General features: G+C 36.5%; 1 protein-coding gene across 1 annotated transcript in view; it reads left to right on the top strand.

Annotated features, from left to right (window-relative positions):
- The window catches only part of DDX10 (DEAD-box helicase 10), a 259,403-nt gene that overhangs the window by 141,868 nt on the left and 95,636 nt on the right, over positions 1–21,899 (top strand). The window contains exons 14-16 of the mRNA XM_021062753.1: positions 1,494–1,613; positions 4,427–4,588; positions 15,375–15,431. Of these exons, the coding sequence (XP_020918412.1) occupies positions 1,494–1,613; positions 4,427–4,588; positions 15,375–15,431 (339 nt within the window). The remainder of the gene's footprint in view (positions 1–1,493; positions 1,614–4,426; positions 4,589–15,374; positions 15,432–21,899) is intronic.

Raw genomic sequence — 21,899 nt, forward strand, 5'->3', positions numbered from 1 at the left:
TCTTATCAGGAAGGAAGTAGGGGTGGGACCTTGTAATTTGAATAGCATATTCTTCTCAATGATCTTTTGGTTGAGATGCCAAAACCATTTTGGGTATCTTTGAATTATGACTGTTTCTCTTGTTACTGGGACTGGGCGTTTGTATTTTATTACAAAAATTTTCAAACATACAGAAAAGTTGAAAAATTATACTTTTTTAAATGATTTTTTTTTATTATAGTTGGTTTATAGTGTGGAAAATTGTACTTTGGATACTGAAATATCTGTCACTCGCATTCTACATTTACCTTTTTACCATATGTCCTTTTTCATGTAATTTTCCATCCATCTATGCGTCATCCGTTTATTTAATGTATTTCAGAGGAAGTTGCCAACATCATTACATTCTCTTCCATATTCTTCAGCTTGCCTGGCATTAACTAAAGTTCAGGATGTGTTTACAAAATTCTTTTTTGAGGAAGAAATTTATATACAAGGAATTGCACCAGCTCTGTCACATTTGATGAGTTTTGACAAATGTATACACCTATGTAACAAACTCCTATCAAGATGCAGAGTATTATCACCCCCAGAAAGTTTGCTCCCCTTGCTCTCAGTATTTTTTGTGCTTTTATTTAAGTGATTATAACTTACTCCTGTTTAATTGTTATTTTATGTCATACTAATCTTCTCAGTTTGCATTATTTGATTGGCATTCTATCATTAGCTGAGGGCTGATGGACAGAGTATCCACCAACCCAGAATCCTTAAGACATGGCCTCACCATAAAACCAAAATCCAACAGGAGTTAGTAACATAGTCTCTAGCCCTGGTGGTTGTGTTGGTGGTGTTCTCTGATAAGTGTTTGCAGGGAAAAATGAGGTGTCAGAGTAATGACTGGGTGGAAGGAAGCCTTATTAGTGCTCTGTGTTCACAAGGTATACTGCAGGGAGCAATTTATTTTGGTTGACAAGCTTCCTGTTTTAAGAACTCTTACCCATCTCACCTTTGGACACAGCCTAGTTATCATTGGATGTTTTCCAGCATACATAGAGTGAATTACTGTAAGGGGAGGAAGATTGTTGAGTTGCAAACAGTGTATTGGAGTCATTTTGCTTTCCAGGTAAACATATTCCTGCTCTAAAAAACTAAAGTGTGTACCAGAAAATCAGAGTTGTTTTGAAAATGTGCTCTGTTTTTAGTGGAAAGATAGCTTTATCTTAACTGGCCATTAATCACATTATCATGTAGTTTCTGATGCATTATCAGCATAGCACAGTTTTAGTAATAGAAAAAACTTAAGGCTATTTGTGTCTTACATTCATATTCAAACTTAAACCGATTTAGCATTGGGGAGGTCATTAGTTAAGAAGTCTGGACAGTAAATTTGGTGCTTCTCATTAGCCAATAAGCAGTAAACACTCAGTTTTGGAAAGTGTATTGCCAAAGCTAAATTGTTAATATAAAGCAACCATTTCCCTAATCATCTGTGTTTTTTATATGTTCTCACACAGAAGAAAGACCCTTCTAAATCCAGCATGAAGAAAAAAGTGACAAAGGTTGCAGAAGCAAAAAAAGTAATGAAGAGAAATTTTAAAGTAAATAAGAAAATAACATTTACCGATGAAGGGGAGGTAAGATTCTATAAATGCTTTGTTTCTGAGGTACATTGCAAGTGTTAGAAAGAGTTTGACTCTCGTGCTGACTTACCGTTCTTTAATAAGAAAAATAATGTATCTCTAAAGCACTCAGGGCATTTCTTTCACCATTGTTGTTATTTGGTCAGCTGTGCATCTGTAGGCAAGATGCCTTACAATAAACTGAGATCCTTCTTGGTGATAACAACAGAGTTGGTTTTGAACTTCCAAAATCTGTTTTTATAGATTAGACTTTCTTGTCACAGGGTCCATCCGTCAGCATGTTCTGTGGAACAGGCACAAGGATACACAACTACTGGCCACAGCTTCTCTTGCTTGACTTTTAAAAAGCCTCTGCTCTGCAGTTCCTCAACTTTAGATGCTGTATTGGCATGCTTTTTCTTACAGGCCTGCTGTGGGAAGGAATTCTCTGATTTAAAATAACCTTGGACACACAGGTGTCTGGTTTTCATCTCACTGTTACCTGGTTTTAGTGTAAATACATCCTTATAGAGTAGGGGAGGGGTTACTGCTCACAGATTGTTCATGAAAGGTCACTCTATTACATAGTAATATTATCTCCATTTTTAAAGAGGAAATACATCCAGAATGTCAAGTGGCTCACCTAAGGAGTGGTGGCTAGAGTCACTGGCCATAGCAGGGTCTTCCAGATATTGTCTCTTTGTCTCACTCTCACCCACCTACAATTTCCATATTCATCCTGATATGGCACACAGCACCCTACGGCCACACAATCTTATTTCTGGTGACCTATCTTTATTTTTTTCTTCATAGCACTTATTATGTGACTTGACTTGATTTGGTGGTAGTCCCTTTCTTTTACTCCAGTGGATGAGGGAAGATACTTCTATTCCACTGGGGTGAGGGAAGCTACATGAGGGAAGGCATTTGTTGACTGATGTCTGCTCTATCCTCAGCACCAGCACAGTGCCTGATAGTAAGCCCTCAAAAAAGGGCTGCTGAGTGAATGAACCATTGTCTCATATCCCAGTAAAATAACAGAGCTTTTTATACGGACCATAATTTATCACACCAGATATTTCACTATTATTAATATAAAGTACTGTCTACACAGTCTATATTTGATGGACTAAGTTTCCTTTTACTTCTGTTAAAAAGTTAACAAAGATTTGCATGTTACTTTGAGGAAGAGGGCTTTGCTTTAGAAGCCCAGATCTGCATGAATAATATGGAATAAAGTGGTGTACAAATCATATTAAAATTAGCAAAACAGAATGCAATTCAAAGTGTTGGGACTTGCAAGGAAGGCTATATAACTGATAAATATGAATCTTCATGAAATTACTAAGGAGGTCAGCACCTGAGAAGTAGCTTAAACCAGAATATAGTTAGTTGTATTACATCAGATGCTCATTGTAAAAGCTTACTTCTGTCAGCAAAATGAAGTTCCTTACTCTGCTGCTAGGTTTAACTGCACAGATTATACCCCTTAGCTTGGAGATGAGTGTAAATCCTTAACTGTAAAATGTTTCAATGTAAATTCATTGCTGATAGGAGCTGTGTGTGGCTGTGAGTCACACAGAAACTTCTGATCTAAAATTCTGCAAGGAATGCTAACATTCGTTCAGCCCACAGAGGGGTGAACTTTTTTCACTCTGATAAAAACAAGGATGAGAGTCAGAGCAATGGATGGCGTTCTTAGTGTCACAACTGAGCCCCTCACTGCTTCCTCCATGTCAGCGTCTGCTGGCGTGGCTACTCATGCAGTAATATTTGTGACCCTCAGTTGCAACTCTGTAGGAATCTCATGTTGAAGAATGACTGTGGTGGTGACAGGAGGCATTAATACCTGTGATGTGTGTGCCTACAGCTCCCATTTGCCTGCTGCTTAATTAGCGGTCTTTCAGAATCTGTGGCTGCTACTTAAATCCTCCTGGCAACGAGTTACTAGGTAAAATAAGAGAATCGTTTTTGTCTAAACAGCCTAGAGTTTGACTCTTAGGCCTGAAAGATTATTAAGGCAAACAAACCTTATTTTTCGGGCAAGGACACAGGTGTCCAGAGCTTAAGAAATTCATTCAGGATTAGGCACTGAACAAGTGAAAGGGCCAGGACGTTAAGCCAAGTCTCCCAACCCCCAGATCAGTGCCCTGACATCTTTGTGCCCTTGTTCCTAACCATAAAATGTATGTGTAAAATCATGTAGACCCGAGCAGGCTTGTGAAGCCCAAACTTTCTCCTTTACACTTAAACTTAGTTATTCCAGTCTTTATGTGCAGTACCAGCTGACACGTGGTCAGTTTTGAGCACCTAACGTGTGCCAGATAATGTGTTGGTTTCTGAGGATACAAGAATAAGACTGCCCTCAAGGAGACTAATGCCAGTAAGAAAAACAGGAAAGTAAAACCAACCCAGGAAGGTGAGAGAGGCATTAGAGAGGGTCACCAGGGTGCCATGGCGGTGGCTGGGGTGCGCTTTGGGCAGCCTGGCTGCCACGCTGTGCAGATCTGAGTTGGTAGAGTAGCGAGCGTGTACCAAGATCACTGAAATGATGTTGAAGCAACTACCTTCTCCTTCAAATTATTTTATGAACTTTTCCTTTCACTCTGTGCTCATTGAGTTATGGCAACATTGCTTTCCTGACTGGGACAGTCTCCTCCGAACTTGCTCCCTTTTATTATAAAGTTTGTCAGAACGTTTAGGGGTTGTAGGTTGTAAGGCAGAAAGAGTGTATGTGCAGCATTTGAAAAATCATTATGCAAAGGGGCATGATGTTCTGTTAGTGTGCCCTGCCTCCTGCCCCATACTCACCTTTTTCCTGTTTGCAGTTGGTTCAGCAGTGGCCACAGGTACAGAAATCTGTCTCCAAGGATAACGAGGATGAGGACGACAGTGGTGGTATCAACTTAGATAAAGCCAAGGAGAGGCTTCAGGAAGAGGACAAATTTGACAAGGAGGAATACAGGAAGAAAATTAAGGCAAAGCATCGGGTAAGCTTTCCATCTTGAAGTAATGATGAGTGAACTTTAGTATGTCCTAAATATATGCAAATATTCATTAGTCATTAATAATCAAGTTACTTTATTATTTTCTTGAACACTTCCTTTTCTTTGGCTATTTTATTATTTTATCTAGTCCTTCTTTTTCCTTCTGCTGGTGGAGTCTTTGTATATTAACTGGTTTCTGAGAGTGTCACTTAAATCTGCTTTTGGTTGAGGTGACCCAAGTTATAGTGATTTGTTTTTCAGTTAAAGTTTTAATCTGGAGATCATTGCAGTTGCGCATGTAGTTGATAGAAGTAGTACAGAGGGATCCCATGTGTTCTATTTCTATAATTTTGTCCTTTCAGGAATGCCATATGAATGAAACTATGTAGTACATAGGCTTTTAGGATTGAGTTTTTTTCACCCAGCATGAATGTAGACTGATCCAAATTGTTCTTTGTACAGCACTCCTTTCTTTCTGTTACTGAGTTGTGTTCCATGGTGTGTAGGATGCAGTTTGTTTCACATTTCACTCATTTGAGTGGCATTAGTGTAATTTCTAGCTTCAACTTAGTAGTTAAATTTCTTTCCATAAGCAATTACTTAGTAGTGGATATAAAATTAAATTTACTATGTTAAGAAAAAAAAAAAAAAAGGAGTTCCTTTCGTGGCTCGACTAGGATCCATGAGGATTCGGGTTCGATCCCTGGCCCGCTCAGTGGGTTAAGGATCTGGCGTTGCCGTGAGCTGTGGTATAGGTCTCAGATGCGGCTCGGATCCCAAGTTGCTGTAGCTGTGGTGTAGACTGGCAGCGGTAGCTCCAATTTGACCCCTAGCCTGGGAACTTCCATATGCCGAGGGTACAGCCCTAAAAAGCAAAAAGAAAAAAAAGTAAAAAAAAAAGAGAGAAAGCTTGTGAGAGGAAGTGTTTCTATATAGGCATGTTCCCTGTTGGCTTTAAACTTGGCACTTTTCAGTTGTCCTTGAAACAGGGTTATTCCATTCTGGTCACTCATGACACTACTGTCCTTTCACACTACTTAAAAGTGGACATTTCATTAGATAAATGAGTCAATTAATGAAGTAAAACAGATTTACGTTTTTAAAGAAGTTTCTGCAGCGTGGCCTTGAGGAAATGAGTGATCTCAGGGTAGCACTGTATTATACTCACAAATCACTGCTATAATATTAAGTTCTATATTAAAAAAAAACTTTAAAGCCTTTGGATGTGAACATTATTAACCATATCCTGAGAAGAATTCCTGTAGTTTTTGACTTCCATTTGACCTCAGTGACTCAATAAACTTTTTTTTTTTTTAATAGAGCAGCAGTTCTTATTTCTCTATTTTAAGATTTGAGGCAGCTTCACAGTAACATCTAATGAATAAGAAAAAGTAGATATTGAAGTTAGCTTCAGGGATGGAAGTGAATGGTGGGAAAACCATTCCAGAGCTATGGAGAACAAATGAACCTGACCTGAAATGTAGTGGTGGCAGTGGTTGAGTATTTATGTTATTGAGAGAACATTTTCCCCATTGCTGTTAACAATTTGTTATTGAAATTTATAATAATATTGAGTGTCAGCAGCTTCTTATGTTTCCACTTATAGTCTTAGAGTATTTATCCAGCATAAGTACACTTTATCCTTTATTTTTAAATTATAGCCAGCGGTAAAAGAAATATGGAAAATTTACATAAAATAAAGGCTCCCCTTCCCCAGCTGTACCCTCCTCTGCCTCCCCTTTTTTGTCTTCCCTTTCACCCACTTTCCCCAGGTGTGCAAGTTACTACTGTATCCAGGTCGTGGAATATTATTTCTGAAACATTTAGGAACTTAGTTTCAAGTTCACTGTTGTATATTTTTAATGGAGTTAGTGTGCTAGGCTCTGCCCTGGGCTGTGAAGATGGAATGTTTAAAATGCATGGGTTCCTCAGCCATCAAGAAGATTATAATTAAATTATAGTTGGCTATGGACATTCTGTCACTGCACAGAATCTTTTTTTTGCCTCAATTTTTTATATTAAAATTTTTGAGATGATGGAGTACCTGTCGTGCCTCAGTGGTTTACGAATCCGACTAGGAACCATGAGGTTGCAGGTTGGATCCCTGGCCTTGCTCAGTGGGTTAAGGATCTGGTGTTGCTGTGAGCTGTGGCGTAGGTCGCAGACGGGGTCAGATCCCGCATTGCTGTGGCTATGGTGCAGGCCCGCAACTACAGCTCCTATTAGACGACTAGCCTGGGAACCTCCGTATGCCACTGGAACAGCCCTAGAATAGGCAAAAAGACCAAAAAAAAAAAAAAAAAAAAAAAAAAAAAATTTGTTTTGATATGAATAGTATCTTCACATTTTTTGAAAATCAAGGTGATAAAGTAATGTTGAGAAGTCTTGCTTCTGCCCATACCTGTCATTCCTATTTATACCTCCACCCCGTAGGTAACTTTTTATTAATTATTGTTTAATTTCGTTATGCAAAGACTGGTAAATAGAAATACATATTCTTATTTTCTTCCTTTGTTGCATGAAAGGTTGTAGGCACTTTCTCATTTCACTTATTTTTGAGCTCTTATATAATTCATTTACTTTTCTTGCACCGTTGTTAAAATGTAGCATATGATTTCTAAACTATCACTGTGATCATCAAGGTTGAAGAGAACAGTTTGGTGCTGATACAATTGTGAGAGAAATCACAAGAACTTTGCAAGCTACTGGTTTTGAAGACAGTCCTCTGTAACTAAAATAGATATGAGGTCTTTTTGAAAAACAAGTCATATCTTGTTTTATATAAAATAAGTATATTCTGCACAAAGTGGCCCAGAGCATACTTTCTGTATTGGATGTCGAAAATATTATGTAGCCTAAAAAAGGCACAAGGAAGTAACAAAGATAGTCTTTTCTCTACTCAGCCTGAATGTAAATGGTGCCTGGCACAAATATGATTCATTTCTTGGTATTTTCATTCGAGTAAAATTATTATTTAAACACACATATTTGTATATTTAATTAGTGGAAATTTCATGTTTGCGAGCACTTAGTATGTTTATTACAATAGCATACATAAGGCACAATACAGGTGCTCAAATCAGTTATGTACCAAGCTGCCATGGTCTGGATTTCTGCCCGGAAGGCATATGGAATATTTCCTTAAATGGCAAGTTTTAACATTTGTCATAGTGTTTGATGAAAGAGTGTTGTGCTTTCAGGGAGAATACTTGTATTTGAGTCCTTAGTCTGGTATTACCTAGTCCATTTGGAATCACCAGTCACCAGTGTGGACTGTGTTTTTTTATTCTGAAAAATGGGGGAGTGAGAATAGGGGTTGATACCAGGTGATCAGAGAGATCCTCTGACCCTGTGTATAGTAAGGCATGGGAATAAAAGTATCTTTCCTGTTTGAAAAATGAAATTTTAATTTGTCATTTGTCTCTGCTGACCAGTCAGGTTCCTTGCTGATGATAAGTCTTCCTTCTTGTTCACTTATTTTCCAGTGGTTTCTAAAATTTTACTTTAATTTTTTACTTTAAATTTAATATGTTATTATAAATCCTGCATAGTTTATTTTGTCTTAATTGCGTTTACTTGAGCACATTATTGGTTTTGAAATCAGGTCTTTTCCTAATTGAGTATATTAGTCTAATGATAATTCTTAGTTCTTCTAGAATGAGGTTTTACCTTGGGCAAATGTAATTATGTTTGCCTTGAAGCTGTCACTCATAATATTGTAATTTCTGTGAAAGTATACTGAGAAGAATTGTGTGTTCCTAAAGACTACTTGAAATATTAACTTTATTGTCTAAGAATAAGCTTTACTACATGAAGACAGAAAAAGGTGGCTAAACTTTTGACACAAAATTATAAATGAAAATATGCCTAAAAGGCTTTTACATGTGAAAAGAAAACTATAAAATCTATAATTCTGTATTTGACATATTTTATGACACATACTATATTTTTAAAAAGATGTGTCAATTTTAGAAGCTTTTATGAGCTGAGAAATATTCTTTTAGCATGTTTAAAATACTTCATGATTATGTTTTTGGTTTAAAAGGAGAAGATGGTTAATACGTAAATGAATATATAAGTGAATTTAGTCTTAATAATTCTGTTTGAAAGCAGTTTTTTGTTCTTGCTCTTTAAAATTAACCATCTTGTACCATAACTTTGAATATGCACTTGGTTTTTGTATTGTAGGTCTCAGCTACTCATTTATTTCCCCCTGTTTTTCCTCCATGCTATTATACCCATCCTTGACTCATATTTTCATTTACCAAACTCTGAAAGTTGTGTCATTTCTACTGTGACTCAAGTAAAGGTCTTTGTCCTAAAGATTTAGAAACTGGGAGCTATAGAATGTTAACTAGTTTATAGCTAAAGAAAAAAAGAAAAAGGAAACTAAAAAATAAAGGCTGTACAGTTTATGGCATCACTGGGAGTAAAGTTTAGCTGCCCACTTGCTGGAATTTGGTCACTCACTCTGGGGACCTCAGGACCTCTTGTGTAACTCCTTGGGGTCACCCAGTCAGTAGCTTTATTTCTCTTCATGGGTTTTCATTGCAGCCATTAAGCGTTATTTTCTTCTGAGACCATTCTGGTCCTCAGCTTTCCCTGGCAGTTTATAAGTGGCTATACACAATTTGTTTGTTACTCTTTTCTTTGCTAAACCTGAAACTATTTACCAAAAGTAAAATTATAGCAAAAGCCATATTTTTTTGCATATAAAAAACCATTAGTAAATTAGCAAGTTGTAAAGGCAAAAGCACTACTTTTGCAGGGAAACAAATTTTTCTTTCTGGTAATTCAATCAGAATTGTTAAAAATGGGCCATGGATCATATCACTGAAAGGTTTTTACTTTAATGGAATGAAAATCTGCTCTGTGGCATATGTCATCATTCTTAGCTCTGAAGGATTGCTTGTACTTAGTGTGATAATATCTGCTATAACAGCTGGGAGTGGAAAACAATTCATTAGGAGGTTCCCTTTCACTTCTTTGAAATTTGCTTTGAGTACTTTATCCATTTTGGATTGTGTATTTAAAGCCATAACCACATCAAAATGCAGCTCTGAACTATTTGCAAAAAATGCTCTGGGTTCTACTCACTACTAGCATGAATATTAGAAAGTTAAGAAAAAATTGAAGGGACTTTTTAGAAAATCTGTTTTGTTTTGTTGTTGTTGGCAGGGAATTGAGTTGGCATGGAATCCAGGTATCTTAAACATAAATTTATATGATAGTGGAGAAGGAGGGAAGCAGTAATTGGGCATCTCAGGAATAGTAGTAACAAGAACATTAACAATAGTAATAACAAGTAACAGTTTGCCCTGCACTAAGTATGTGTTATAGACTGTATTATAGGCTAACAAGTAACTTCTGACAGAAGTGATTCTAGCCTCATTTTACTCAGATGACACAACTAAGACTTATAAGGGCCAAGTAATTTGTCCAGAGCCTCGTGGCTCCCAGAGAATAGCCCTGGGACGTCACCAAGGTCTTTGTTACTCTGCACACTGTTTTTCACCATGTGACTGCTACCCATCTCCTACCATCAGGAGGTATCACCTACCCTCTTACAATAGGATAACTCCAAAGCAATGAATCAAAAGGTATAGGACGCCAACGGGAAAGGAGGATTTCGAAGAAGGAATGACAAATAATAGAAACTGTTCATGTTTCCAGAGCAAGGTCATTGGTTTCAAAGAAATTTGAGAGTAAAATAAGCATGGTGGTTAGTAGTTTAGTTTAGGACTCCATGCTAACATTACCTTTCCCTGAATGGTCTTTGCATAGCTGTATAGGTACTAGGACCATAATCAACTTTTACGTAGCTGTGACCATTTAGGCATCGAAGGCATTGTCAGAGACTGGTCTAGCTCATATGATCATACGAAGTTTTACTAATGTCAGAAGTGTTACAAGGGCAACGGACAGAGTATCTGGTGCTTAATTCTAAAACGGACTTTATGACTAAAGCTTATTTATAGGGTTCTTACTACAGAACCTTTGCCTGTAATTTATACCTGGAAGTTTCTGTCTTATTCTCATGAGCTTGTAACATCTTGTGACATTCAGTCCAGCATCTTGGTACTTGGGCCTTTTTTCGTATCCGAAATGAGGTCAATACTCAAGCGTATGTAGAACTTACCAGCTGTGTGGCAAGTCTTTGACCTGTTTATTATCTCTATTTTTATTTGTTAAGTTCTTTGTTTTGTGAACTTTTTCTAAACCGCTATATGGTGTTTGAGAGATAAGGTGGTTGTTAGGTTGATGGTCGATAGTTGGTGAGGCTGAGGAGCTGGGGCAGAATTTGGTGCTAATGGAATTCAGAAATCTGACAAGATTAGGTCATAGGCTCCAAAGCCTGGGGAAGCTAGGTGTGTCTGTCTTCCCCATGCCTGAATACCTAGAACCCACCACAGGGCCTGGCATATAAGAGCTCAGCAAATATTTAAAGGAATTAATTAATGAATCTGTGTTTCTGTGTAAATTTGTTTTTGCCCCTGTCTTTACACCATTATCATAGTTGTTATAGACATATATGGAAGACCAGTTTTTACTGTTCAAATAAAACACTGTAGAACAGATAACAGATCAGAGAAGCTTGTGTTCTTAGTTCTTGGGAGCGATTCAGGCTTACTGGGATTTTGTTCTTAGAGGGCAGGAGGTGTCTTCAAGGCCAAAAATCCTTGTAATCATTCTTTTTCTCACTTTTGTTGAGCCAATTTTCTTCCCTGAAAAAGAGGTTCCTATAATACGGAAATGAAGATTGATGTCCCATCCTGTTCTGTGTGACAGCTGGGACCTCCATTCCTTAGCAGATTGACACAGTTTCCTGAGACTCGTTCAAATAGGTTATGCTTCCACCACCCCCTGAAAAATATGAGTTTCCAAATCTACAAATTTCCAAGATCACCATGGAATGAAAATGGTTTAAATACATAGTTCTGACTGCTGATGAAATTCATATTTCATGGTACTTTCTTTTCTGAAGCTAAGGATCTGTAGTGTGTGAAAAGCCGACAGACACATAATAACATCTCTAAAGGGAGAATTTTGTACCTTGAAATGTAATTTTTCTGTTTTCTTGTCTCTTGTGAATTTGATTTTTATTATTGAATTTCATGCTCTTCTTATACTTAATCATTTTTAGCATGGCAGAACTAAAGATAAAATCGTGCCTTTTTGTTGGCATAAAATACCTTTTGGTTTCAATCTATCTTCACAAATAAAATAGGAGAAGAAAGGATTAAAGCATTTAAACCACGTAAAATTAAGTGGAAGGGAGGGACCTCAATAACTGAATTCAATTATATTTTTCCCCTAGTCATTTTAATCCAACCTTTTATTTTTGAATTGTCATTTATAATTCAAATACTCTTCTATTACAAACTTTTTTCTTGCCTTAGCGAATGAAAAAAAAATGTACTTTCTTCCCTATATCTATTTCCCAAATTTTAGATTACCATAATTCTAGTTCCTAGTCTTCTCTATTTAAAGACTAATGTTTACTGTTGCTTCTTTTCAGGTAGAGTGCTAGTGCAGCTTTTTAAGGCAAGAAAGAAAAGTTTTCTGATTTTCTTTTTGTTTCATCCAATATTGAAAGTTTGTTCTTTTTATTATACTTTAGCTTCATGCCATGGTCATGTTCACTTGATATTTTAAAGGTTTTGAATGTCCCTCATCCACCTGAGACTGTGGTAGAAATTTTAAAAGGAAAAATTCCACTTGCATGTACATGTGAATTCTGATAGCCAATTTAAATTCAAATTTTAATATATTCTTCATTGCTATAATGAATTAATACTGGAGTTCAGTAGTAGTGGAAACTTGCCAATATGTTTTTTCCGGCTATGATTAAAAGGGCTAGATGAAAAGCCCCCCCAAAGAGAGATTGTGTTTTACTTGGTTAGAGAGAGTTTTTCTGAAGTGAGCATGTTGAGGTTATTCTTTGGAACTTTGAAGTGCCATTTTCAGATACTCTAGTGTGTTGGGAGAAGGCCAGTTACTGAGTAATTACAACAACAATTTGTGTGACTGTTAAATGTGGTTAGTTATCTGTTTTTACTGTACAGGAGACAGGCAAACATTCATTAATTAATGCACTTAAAATGCTATCAGCAAAAAATTCCTATCAGGATGAAGGGCCCATATGTTAGCAGACCATTAGTAATAAAAGGAAATGCAGCATTTGGCTAAAACATATTGATAAGATAAAAAACACTGCTCAACTACAAAGCTTAAGTAAGCTTTCTAAAGGAGGAGAGAAAGAGGTTACAGTCGTGTGCTGGAGTTGAGGAGTTGGGGGTGTTGGCTCGATAGACCCAGTTTTAGTCGCAGATCTATCATTTACTGGCTCTGTGATATCAAGCAAGTTACTCAGCCACTTTACTCTTCAATTTTTTTCATCTATGAAATAGAATGATAATACCTCAAAAGTTTTGTTGCATAGATTTAAAAATATATGTACAACACTTAGCCCGGTGCTGATATTTAATAATTTGGTGATACTACTGATAATAAGAAAATAACAATATAAAGTGCTAAGGGACAGATACATATTAATAAAAGCACAGTTTTATTACTCTCTAATTATTTGATGTTTCATGTAGCTGTAATTTTAAAATTAGTTTAAGCAGTACAACGCTTAAGTCGCTGTGATCTTTGTAGAATAATATAAAATACTGTTTTTGCTTAATTTTTCCTTCCAAACATGAAAAATTATTTTTTGTGTAAAATGGAACTAAATTGTGTATGCACGAAAGGGGAAAAAGAGAGAAAATTACAAACACATGCATACACGAACTGAATAAAGCTAGCTGTTAAAGTAAGCATAATTATGATCAGATGCTTTAAATTCATTACTGTTGTTTTGCTACATTCACTTGTTTTATAGTCTGCTGATACTCATAGAGAGTCAGTAATTGGTGCCAACTCTTATGAAAAATTTGGGTGCAAGTGTTTAAAAACTGCTATCCACTAACTTTTTTCCCCTCCCACAGTTGAGAACACATTGAGATTATTTAGTGACAGAACAACTCTTTGAAGCTCAGTAGAGAACCAGTTCACTTATATTATAGAGTCTTAATAAGTATTGCATTCATTGGATGCTTTTTAAATTAATACTAAGGTGTTTTGTTTTTCTTTTTATTAAAGGTGTCATATATGTTAAGGTCTCCAAATCCTGACTTTTAAATTTTTTTAGAATGTGTTGGAAAGAAATATTGGACCTCTGGCACACAAAGACCCATGTTTGAGATCAATCTCTCACTTATTAAGCGCTTTGACAATGAACAAATCTTCTTCACCTTTCCTTTTCCAGCTAACCTTGATATGGAAACTTCCAAGTAATCGTTAGAATGTTTCTCTGAATAATTGCACATCGTTTAAATTTTACCTGCCTATTTAGTTGTATGTTTTATCTGGAAGTCAGCATAATACTTTTTCTTTCCAAAATGGGGGTAGAGAAAGAATAATAATCACGTAACAGAATAATTTAACATTATGCGTTATTTAGGGATATGACGTCTTCACAGTTGCCATTTGAATTTTATTAGTTTCACTTAGAATTTATCTTTCCTTGAAATTATAAAAACTGAATCTGTAAGTTCTGTGGACTTCCTTCCTCCTTGCATTAGTTAGTATTTAACCCCCTTTGAAACTTTTAACATTGATGTTCTCATTTCATTAAAAGGGGGCTTATAAACCTTGGTAAGTGAATAGTTTGTATCATAACAGTTGCCTTTCATTCTCAATGTTGTGAGCAACAGAGCAGCCTCAGGTCTGTCTTCAGAGTATGTAGTAGAGCTGGTCCTTGAATCTGGAGAAAGCCATGAGTAAAGCATGGTGGTAATGATAAATTGTCCAGACTGAAAAAACTTGTTAATTCTTATATTAGTGGATATTTAACGAAGAGTAAATCATGGTTGCAATTTCATATTACTTTGTGAAAAAATTATTTGTTCTTTCTTTAGTGACTTGTTACCATTGAAAGAATGGTTCATTTTCATTAAATTAAAAAAATATATATATATGTGTGTGTGTGTAGTTAGCTATGAATTTCGGATTGAGAATAGCCTTTTTATTGTTTTAACCCTTTTTTTTGAAGGGGTGTTTTATAATTTAAAACAAAAACTTTAGCTCCATTTTGTTGTTTGAATTTCATTATTATACATATTTATTTTCTTATTTTGAAAAACAGTAGTGTTGCATTTTCTGCCTGTGCACTGGAAAACTAATGGGGAAATTATAAAGCAATTGAGTAAAATAGCATCTTATAAGAATAATCTTTCATTGTTTTTCTGAGAAAAATACTGCCACTTTTCTAATAACTCCAAGGATGAGAATTTCATGTCCTTAATAAATTCTGCTTATAGAGGAAAGTGAAATAATCATCACTGCATTTCTTTCTTTTAATTCTAATAGCCAACATTATATACTAGTCATATGTCAGACATTGTGCTGAGCATTTGTGTTATTTTATATAATTTTCATACCAACTTTATGAAATCTTTGCTCTTGTTATCTCCATGTTTAGGTGAGGAAATGGAGGTAGCTACTATGTTGATCAAAATTGCACAGCTCGTAAATGGTAGAAGTGCAATTTGATTCCAGATCTGTTTGCCACATTATTTAAAGTTTATGAAAATTATGCGAATCCCATAGTAAGTACTTAATGTCTATTGAAAAATGAATACCCCTGATCAGTTGGCTTAAGAAAAATGATTTTGAGTGTATAGTATGACTTGTAGCTGCTAGATAAGCTTATATGTTACTAATTTCCCCCCTTTTCATGTAGGAGAAAAGATTGAAGGAAAGGGAAGCCAGAAGAGAAGCAAATAAGAGACAAGCAAAGGTAAGAGTTTATATTTTAATGAGAAAATTGTTTGTAACCTTCTGTGAAATTTAAATACTCTTCTTTCCCATATGTATTTTATTTTATTTTTATTTATGCATCATGACATTTGAATTGGATTTAAGGCTGAATGTGTGTCATTTACTTTCTCATGTTCATTTCTTTCGTCTGTGAGGCAGGATGAAAATACATAATTTGTTGATTGGACTTTGCCCTCCCACCCATGCCATCTCTTTCATTTTATTTTGTGCGTATCAAGTCTAAGAGATGGTTTACTCTGTAGGCCAGGCCTCAGAGGGATTTTTATATGTCATCTTCCAATGGGAGACAGCTGATATGAACCAACTTGATAGCAGGTAACCCTGAAGGCATTGGTCACTTCAGCTCCTAGAATCTAGGGGAAAGTGTTCTCTATTTCCCATCGCCACTATATTCTGTAAACAAATTTTCAGCAAGTGTCTAAGCTCCGTTTCTTTCAAATACATGTAGAGTTGTAAACACCATCATCCTTGTGCAACCTCAATATTTACCTGATGCGTTTGACGCCAAGGAAGGTTCAGCTTCTGCATTCTAAGGACATTTAGTAGAAATGATGTCCTAGAACCAGAAATGTGTGTCATTTCTCATGCTGTATCTCATTGTGCTATGCCTGCCTAGCCATGATTTCTTCTTAGCAGTTAGCAAAGATCCGACTCCCTTGAGTAAACCCATAATGTTCTTTATCGTTTTTTTTTCCATGCTGACCCTGGCACTTAGCAAGTCAGAGATGATAACTCATGCTATAGTTCTGAAGTGGGAAGCAATTACTCTACAGAGTAAGATGAAAAGACTGCTTATATTTTCAGTATTAAATATCACTCTGTCTTCAAAGGTGCCTGAAAAGCGAGAGCTACAGTGTATACAGCCTGACTGCTAAATCAGGTGGCAGAGTCTGCATTTGCTTTTAAAATACAGATGTAAACTGTCATGGCATAGACATGAGATCTCAGGGACCACTGGGGAAAATTTTAAATTTAAGAAGAAAATCTTAAATCTGATGAAAGCACTTGATATCTGTGAATATTGCATGTTCACTATTAAAATAAACCTGTTTTATTTTTACTAAGAAGCTTTCATTTCTGCACATGAAATATAAAATGACAAATTCAATCTGGAGCCAAAAGAAAACCCTGTTACTGTGTTTCCTTTGTGTGGTTTGTGCAAATTTGGGTATATTACTAAATCTGGTTTATTTTTTATTTTTTATTTTTATTTTTATTTGTCATTTCTAGGGCCGCTCCTGCGGCATATGGAGGTTCCCAGGCTAGGGGTCTAATCAGAGCTGTAGCCACCGGCCTATGCCAGAGCCATAGCAATGTGGGATCCGAGCCGCGTCTGCGACCTACACCACAGCTCACGGCAATGCCGGATCCTTAACCCACTGAGCAAGGCCGGGGATCGAACCTGCAACCTCATGATTCCTAGTCGGATTCTTTAGCCACCACGCCACGATGGGAACTCCAAATCTGGTTTATTTTTAATGCTTGTTTATACTGTATGCCTCACCTATCAGAGTGGCTTAAGCTATAAGAAATTGCTTTCACCTCTGAGCCTGCCTCTTGCGCCTCTTCTTTTATTTCCCTATGAGTTGATGTATGTATTTAGTTTTGATACTGCGCCAGCTGGGAGATGAACACCTATAAAGCTCGTCAGGGTTAAGTTTGCTTCTGGGGAGGAACCAAAGTGAACTCCTCAAGCAAGACCCCTCTGTCCACAGCCCTCCTGTGTTTGTGTGTGTTTGTTTTCTGTTGTCTGAGAAAAGAGGAAGACTTCCTTGTCGAGTGGTTTGTCTCATTTCTGTATAACCACTGAGGATTGTACTGGGAACAAAGAGAAGAACAGCTGACATGGCTTTGCTGCTCAGCCAGGAGCTTTCAGGAGGCAGAGGCTGTGTTTCACGATGGCTCTTGAGTGGTTGAGCTGGTCCATTGCACAGCCTTGTCTGAGTGCTCAGACGGCAACCTCAGGTAAGTAAGGGATGTTAGCAGAGGGATGAGAGAACAGGGTACAGCCAGGACCCAAACATTCCTCAGAACACCAAGGGCTGGCAGTAATGACAGATTCAGGCTGACTCATGGAGCCTGAGGAATTAGCTTGGACTAACTTCTTCACACCCAGCTTGTTCTCAAATGAAAGTTGGAGTGGAGGGTCTTATGGCTTTTCAGGTGCCATTTGGAAACAGACCCAGGAAATGCTGGGGGGACGTGGTAGAGAACTGATGGCCCAAAATGCTGTGATACTAGAGAAGAAATATATGAGATGAATTATCAGGTTTTCCTGTTGTTTGTGTGTGTCTTCGCGTGTGTACATGCTCACATTTTAAAGGATGGATATGACTTTGTTTTAGAGGAAACCTTTTCTTCTCTTTAATATGTTTAAACATAGTCATTGTGTGACTTGACTGTTGCCTTCTGAGGCCTTCTGGTCAGCTTCAATCCAGAGCATCCTTCAGTCACTGAACCTATACCTACAAGTTGTCTTAGTGGTCAAAGAAAGTGGTATTTGCAGACTTTCTATACCAGGAAGTGTCGTCTTACCCATTTGTAGCTATTTTGAGAAATCAATGCATAGAAACTGAAATTATGGGAAAGAGAGACTTGGAGCTGTCTTTCTACCTTGTTTTATGCTTCACTCAGCAAACAGCACATTACGGGAGGAACATAGAAGTTACAGAGGGTTGGTTTAAAAATTGGAAAAAGAAGTGCTGGTTTAAAAGTTGAGGAAATTATCTCTATTTCCCAGAAAAGAGAAGCCTTAATGATACTGTGAGTTTTCAGTTTTGTAAATGATACTTGGTAGTTATCTCTTCCCTGACATAATAAGTATTCATAAGAAAAATTGCTTTAAAGTTGGAGTACAGTAAAGTAAAGTTGGAATGGACCTCTGAGAAGTCTGATATAACTTCTTGTTAAAAGATAGATCTAAGATCTGCCTAGAATATGTTATATGCAGTGTCAGGAGGTAGAGAGAGATACGAAGTTGAGACTCTTAAGAAAGTTTTCAGGATATCCAATATCTAGTGATTTGTGAGATAGAGGTCTTTGTGTATCAAAACTTTCTTTAGCAGAGAAATATTTTGAACTGCTAAGAAATATTTGACTTTTTCTTAAGCTAAGAGGATGTTGTATGTTCTTATAAGTTAGAAACTTTAAACTGAGATCTGAAAAAGTAGTTATAGCAATGATCAATAGACCACATTGCTTTTTGGATTCATGAAGGTTATATAATCTGGGAAATATAGCTTTACCTCATTATCTGGCTAGATTGCCTCATATTACTTTGATGGTCTCAAGTACTTGTACCAATCTCTGGTGGCGGGAAGGATTTTACAGAAATGTAACGAAAAGGAACAACAGTGCTGCAACTTGAGGAAATAGATCCTCAGAAATATCTCAGCACTGTGCTACTCTTGAAAAGAAAGTAGAACTTTTTAAAATAAAGTATATGGTTGATAAAACTGAACTCTGAATTTGAAGGAGCAAAGAGTAGGAAACAGCTTAGAGGTACTTAAACATCTGAAAGTTGTGTTGCTTGGAGTATGTTACAGATGATGCTTATAGTTCTTAATTTTTTAGGCATGGGAAAAGTGATATGAAAATAATTAAAATAGTATTGTACATTTTGAGGTTAAGGTTATATACCCACTGTAAATTTTAACTTTATCTTTCTGTTTTTTTAATTGCTTTTTTAAAGAATTAGTGACCCTGGAGTATGTTATTGATGTACTTAAGAAATAGTAGTCTTAGAAAATAGTTTCTTAGATACCTAAAGCGGTCTTGGTTAGTTCTTTCAGAATAGTAAAAAAAGAAGTTGCTTAATTTTAGAATTTGAATATACTTGAGAGATGGTCTGGGTTTTCCTAATCTATTGGTTTACAATATCTTTTTTTTTTTTTTTAAAGGACTGCACCCAAGGCATATGGCAGTTCCCAGGCTAGGGGTCTAATCGAAGCTGTAGCCGCCGGCCTACACCACAGCCACAGCAACACCAGATCCATGCCGTGTCTGTGAATCTACACCACAACTCACAGCAACACCAGATCCTTGACCCACTGAGCAAGGCCAGGGATCAAACCCACAACCTCACGGTTCCTAGTTGGACTTGTTTCTGCTGTGTCACAATGGCAACTCCTGGTTTACAATATCTTTTGCTCTGGCTAGTGGTAGTTTCATGAAGTAAAGCTAAACTTATTTCTTTTGATATTATGTTCTTTCTAGTTTTTTTGGTGCTGGAATATCCTTTCATTTATGAAATAATAATAATGATTTTTAAAATCCTCTTTACTTGGCAAAGTAATGGCAGCCCTTCAAAATCTTTATGAGCTTTCCCTGGTCCATGATATGTAAGAATGTGAAATAGTCACTCATCTATTCTAGCAGTTTTAAATGGCACATTGAGTAACCTGGGGGCTCTTGGGAGGTGCACATACCCACCCCAGCCCTTGCTGCTGCTGCCATCACTTCAGGATACAGAAGGGTATTTGGCCAGGATCTAGGCTCCCATTCTGTCTTCAGTCAGAGCAGCCCCGTTTTTCGCTTTGTGTACACTGATGATCCAGGAAAACTTTTGTTTGAAATAATGGTTCTATTTAAATACATACAACCATAGATACTAGTTATTTTTGAAATACCCAAATAATTTTTTTTAAGTTTTATTGAAGTATAGTTGATGTATAATGTTGTGATAATTTTTGTGGTAAAACAAAGTGATTGAGTCATACATACATGCACATCCATTCTTTTTCAGATTCTTTCCCATATAGATTATCACAGACTATTGGGTAGAGTTTCTGTGCTGTAAACAGGTCCCCATTAGCTAACTATTGAATATACCACAGTGTTCATATGCCAATCCCACACCCTCAATCCATTTCTCCTCCAAATCTGTCCCCTTTTGTAACCATGAGTTTGTTTTCAAAGTCTATGAGTCTGTTTCTTCTTTTCTGCAAACAAGTTCATTTGTATCCTTTTTTAAGATTTCACATAGAAGTGATGTCATATGATATTTGTCTTTCTCTGTCTTACTTCACTTAGTATGATAACCTGTAAGTCCGTTCATGTTATTGCAAATGGCATCATTTCATTTTTCATTGCTGAATAATATTCCATTGTGTGTGTATATACCCTGTCTCCTTTATCCGTTCTTCTGTTGATGGACATTTAGGTTGCTTCCATGTCTTGGCTGTTGTAAATAGTGCTTCAGTGATGCATGCAGGGTGCGTGTATGTTTCAAATTATGGTTTTCTCTGAATGTATGTCCAGGAGTAGGACTCCTGGGTAATATGGTAGTTCTAGTTTCATTTTTTTGAGGAACTTCCATACTGTTTTCCATAGTGGTTGTACCAACTTACATTCTCACCGATAGTATAGGAGGGTTCCCTTTTCTCCATACTCTCTCCAACATTTATTGTCTGTAGACTTTTTGGTGATGGCCATTCTGACTGATGTGAGATGGTACCTCATTGTACTTTTGATTTTCATTTCTCTAATAATTAGTGGTATTGAGCATCTTTTCTTGTGCTTTTTGGCTGTCCTATATGTCTTCTTTGGAGAAATGTCTATTTAGGTCTTCTGCCCTTTTTTTTATTGGGATGTTGTTTTGTTTTGTTTTGTTGGCATTGATCTACATGAGGTGTTTGTACATTTTGGAGATCAATCCCTTGTTGATTGTTTCATTTGCAAATATTTTCTCCCATTCTGTGGATTGTCCTTTCATTCTGTTTATGATTTCCTTTTCTGTGCAAAAACTTTTAAGTGTAATTAGATCTTATTTGTTTATTTTTGTTTTATTTTCATTACTCTAGGAGGTGAATCTGAAAAGATGTTGCTGTGGCTTATATTAGAAAGAGTTCTGCCTATGTTTTCCTCTAAGAGTTTTATAGTAAACCAGTCTTATATTTAGTTCTTTAATCCATTTTGAGTTTATTTTTGTGTATGGTGCTAGAGAATATTCTAATTTCCTTCTTTTACATGTAGCTGTCCAGTTCCCAGCACCACTTACTGAAGAAATTGTCTTTTCTCTATCATATATTCTTGGCTCCTTTGTTATAGATTAGTTGACTATAAGTGCATAGGTTTATGTCTGGGCTTTCTATCCTGTTCCACTGATCAGTTATTTCTGTTTTGGTGCCAGTACCATACTGTTTTGATGACTGTGGCTTTGTGGTATAGTTTGATGTCAGGGAGCCTGATTGTCTCCAGCTCCATTTTTCTTTCTCAGGATTACTTTGGCTATTTAGGGTCTTTTGTGTTTCCATATACATTTTAAAGGTTTTTGTTCTACTTCTTTGAAAAATTCCATGGGTAATTTGATAAGGATTGTGTTGAATCTTTAGATTGCCTTAGTTAGTATCATTTTTGACAATATTCTTTTTATTTTTTATTTTTTTATTTTTAGGGCCACTCCCATGGCATATGGAGGTTCCCAGGC

The sequence above is a fragment of the Sus scrofa genome, chromosome 9, assembly GCF_000003025.6.
Source record: "Sus scrofa isolate TJ Tabasco breed Duroc chromosome 9, Sscrofa11.1, whole genome shotgun sequence".
Classification (NCBI taxonomy): domain Eukaryota; kingdom Metazoa; phylum Chordata; class Mammalia; order Artiodactyla; family Suidae; genus Sus; species Sus scrofa.